Source organism: Limulus polyphemus, unplaced genomic scaffold, assembly GCF_000517525.1.
Source record: "Limulus polyphemus unplaced genomic scaffold, Limulus_polyphemus-2.1.2 Scaffold15372, whole genome shotgun sequence".
Lineage (NCBI taxonomy): Eukaryota > Metazoa > Arthropoda > Merostomata > Xiphosura > Limulidae > Limulus > Limulus polyphemus.
The window spans coordinates 1-4,327 of record NW_013680982.1 but is presented as its reverse complement, the minus strand read 5'-3'; the positions used below and the strand labels follow the sequence as shown (position 1 = coordinate 4,327).

The following is a 4,327-nucleotide window of genomic DNA, read 5'->3' as shown; positions in this document are numbered from 1 at the left end:
TACTTATATGTAATAATAATGTCTCATCAGAGCTTTCTCTGTACTTATAGCTCTGATGAGACATTATTATTACGTATAAGTACAGAGAAAGCTCTGATGAGACATTATTATTACATATAAATACAGAGAAAGCTCTGATTATTACATATAAGTACATAGAAAGGAATAATGTCTCATCAGAGCTTTCTCTGTACTTATATGTAATAATAATGTCTCATCAGATCTTTCTCTGTACTTATATGTAATAATAATGTCTCATCAGATCTTTCTCTGTACTTATATGTAATAATAATGTCTCATCAGACATATTGGAGAGAAATAATGAATTTAGAGATGGTATTTTTGAATATTGTTGCTGTTATTCAGGTTCGAACAGAAAGAGATGTTTATAGGTCAAATATTTCCAGTACCTTAACAGTCGATCCTGTATTAACTTCAGAGAACCACAGACCGAGATACCAAAGTATCCAGTGGTAATACTAGGTATATATGAAATATGTGTTAAATAGTCATTTATAATGAAGAGACTGCAGAAAATATGACTGTCTCTTCAAGGCAGCATAATAATTATTTATAAGACCATTCAAAACATGACCAAGTCCTTTAGTTGTGTTCATTCTCTTTATACTAGAATCATACCATGAATGACACCAACAGAGGCACAGTTAGCTGTCGTAAAGTGTTTGTCCAACGAGACTATTCCGAGGGAACGAACGTTAAGTTTCAAACAAAGTTTCCACAAGAACTAGATGGTTTGGTAAGTTTTTTATTTTACTGCACATTAAGGAAGTTTTAGAAACTTATTTTGTCTAGTATTTTTAGATTACGTGTTTATATAAAGCCTTGAACTTTTTTTTTCTGGTGTAAGAATTAGAAATTTGCCTTTCCCTGAAATCAGATGCACCATTAGAATGAGCATATATATTATTTTCGGTGTGTTATTCAATTCTGTTCATTTTACACATGATGATAAGGTAGGCCTAAAATTTAAAATGATTTTCAACCGAGTACAAAATTGTCAAACAAATTATATTCTAAAAATATGATGTTAAAATGAACCGAACAAAATTATGCTTCATTGATTGATATCCAGATGTCATAAGCCTATGCATTATATATATTTGTTAAGATAACTTTTAAAACTTCTTGTAGAGGTTTCTAGACTTGATTGGTGTTAGGTACATCATGATTTGGGGGTATCTCTATTTTCATACATGGTTGCTGTGTTTGGTAATCTGGTGTTATTAGTTTATATTATCTGAGGATGAAAAACATTATAAATATTGCTGAGTTAGACATTAGAATTTAGCAAAATAGCAAAGGCTTTAAAATATTCTTACCTGTGAGTTTTTGAAGACATACCTTATTAAGTCAGTGAAACTCAGTTTAATTATTTTTCATCATTAATTTGCCTATATGATGAATATTAAAAAAATGCTACTTATATGAACTGTAAATATAGCTACCACCAATGAAAAATTATGTATTGCAAGAAAACTTTACAAAAATGCTGTTCAAACATTTTCAGTTAAATAACATCAATTCATTGTGCAGGATTTGGTTATTTAATGTAGAAGAAGAATTAATAAAGTTAAAAATGAATAATTAGAAGTGATATATTCAAGTTAATATGATATTCCACCTGCATTGCTACTACTATAAAAAACAGTGTAAACATTTAAGTGCAGGTTGTACCAAAAAAATAATTTTTTTTTTATAGCTTCAGCCATTGAATTAAGGTTTTAATGACTACAAGTCAAACATTTGACTATCATGTTCCATACTTTCTTGATGTTATCTATTTGAAAGGAATCTTTACAACATTATAATATATATAGTAGTTGGTTAGAGAAAGGATTTTTTCATTTTGTCCTAGATTGACAAGCAGACGTTCGAACATATGATTACAACATTGAATTCTATATATGCTGAAGCCGAGAAAATGAGCGGACGAACCGTGTGTGAAGGTTGTCTTGCCTGTTTGACTGCCTACCTTCTGTATGTGTGTATAGACACACATTATGAAAAGGTAAAATACATTATGATAACTTTTCTAATTGATACAGTGTTTGATGTGCATTTTTCTACTTTCCTGGAACTGTGTAGTAAAATATCGAGGAATGTGTATGTTTATACTAGAATGAAATTATGATGTTGGGATGTATATAGCAGGAACTAATTTGTAGTATACATATATATACGATGATGTAGGAAGTACTTAATGTTTCTGTATATATATTAGGGTCTTTGTGTGTGTATTCTCACATACATACACACACACACGCAGGGGTTTCAGTAACCCTCTCACTACGGGTAGGTCAAAGTGAATGTCCAAACTTTTTAGAGAGTTACATTCAAAATTTAATTAAATTATTTTTTTATCAATGTTTGCAAATAAACTTGTGATCAAAATATAGTACTTACAAGAGAGTAGATATCATAGTATGTGCCTACAGGAGTGTAGATATCACAGTATGTACCTACAGGAGTGTAGATATCACAGTATGTACCTACAGGAGTGTAGATATCACAGTATGTACCTACAGGAGTGTAGATATCACAGTATGTACCTACAGGAGTGTAGATATCGTAGTATGTACCTACAGGATTGTAGATATCGCAGTATGTACCTACAGGAGTGTAGATATCGCAGTATGTACCTACAGGAGTGTAGATATCACAGTATGTACCTACAGGAGTGTAGATATCACAGTATGTACCTACAGGAGTGTAGATATCGCAATATGTACTTACAAGAGTGTAGATACCAAGAGTATAGAGGACACAGAGTATATCTATTTTATCTACTATGATATAATGATAATTTTTATTTATTGTAAATTTATCTGTTGTAGCTTATTTTTACAGTAGTTGTAAAATAATTTTGGTACAGATATGCCAGAATTTTAACCAAAATAATTTTGTTGAGAATCTGTATATTTAATAAAGACTTACTCAGTAGCTGCTGTTTTTAATTTTCAATGACTATTGTGTTATTATGTTGAATTGTCCAGATTTCATGTAAGTTGTAAATATCTATTGCTCTGTGGCCTAGTAGTAGTATGTGTTTCAAGATACAAATACCCAATTTATCCCAACATTAGATTGTAGATTAATGAAAAACATAAGATTGGAAGACAGTTTTAGTGAAAATTTTATGACAATAAAGATTGAAATTATCTAGAAGCTGTAATGATGTCATTAATTGTGGAACAGGAAATTAAAAATACACCTGTAAAGAATTATTATCCTCTTTCCTTCAACATGAAAATTCAGTATTCTCAGCTTTGTAGTGGAACCAGTAATTCCAATACACTGGAAAAATCACATACAGGATACAAATAACACTAGTTAGGGGTTAAAAATTAGGTTTTTTTTTAGTCTTCTAGTTATACAGTAATTGTTACAGCTGTTGACAACAGTGTTGGGTGTGAAGTAAAGAGTAGTGTGATATGAATAAATATTAAAGCTTTCCTGGATTAGGATTCATAGGACAGCCTTTCTAATAATACTTGATGAGGTAAGTTTTGTCGGTATCATCTATAAACAAATGCTTTTGTTTTCTTCAGTGTCTAAAAAGTATAGCTGATTTCATAGAGGAGCAGAATGAACGAGTATGGATGCCCAAAGGTCTCTTACTGACGGATCCTGTGGAGCGGGGACTCAGGGTGATATCCTTCGTGAAACGTTTACTAAATTTATTTAAAAATCTTGTTAGTACACTAGAGAAAATACTACGAAAAAGTTTGTATTTCCTATAACAAAATGGTTTGAAAATTTTATTATAAAGGTTGGTACTAACAAGATGAGACACACAGGAAAGATAAACTTAATGTTTCACTAAATTTCAATGCTTTTTATTTAAGAATAACAAGGGGTTTACTGTAACACATTCAACATTATAACTATCTAGTTGTTTTAGGGGGTTTACTGTAACACATTCAACATTATAACTATCTAGTTGTTTTAGATATAACAAGGGGGTTTACTGTAACACATTCAACATTATAACTAAGTAGTTGTTTTAGATATAACAAGGGGTTTACTGTAACACATTCAACATTATAACTAAGTAGTTGTTTTAGATATAACAAGGGGTTTACTGTAACACATTCAACATTATAACTAAGTAGTTGTTTTAGATATAACAAGGGTTTACTGTAACACATTCAACATTATAACTATCTAGTTGTTTTAGATATAACAAGGGTTTACTGTAACACATTCAACATTATAACTATCTAGTTGTTTTAGATATAACAAGGGGTTTACTGTAACACATTCAACATTATAACTATCTAGTTGTTTTAGATATAACAAGGGGTTT

General features: G+C 30.5%; 1 protein-coding gene across 1 annotated transcript; it reads left to right on the top strand.

Annotated features, from left to right (window-relative positions):
- Window positions 1-323: 323 nt before the first annotated feature.
- Window positions 324-3,680, top strand: LOC106477441 (golgin subfamily A member 7-like; the record flags this gene model as incomplete). Its single annotated transcript, XM_013938006.2, has 4 exons — window positions 324-483; window positions 632-757; window positions 1,877-2,029; window positions 3,570-3,680. Coding segments are annotated over exons 2-4 (381 nt in total), but the record flags the coding sequence as incomplete, so codon positions are not given.
- Between the last annotated feature and the right edge of the window lie 647 nt (window positions 3,681-4,327).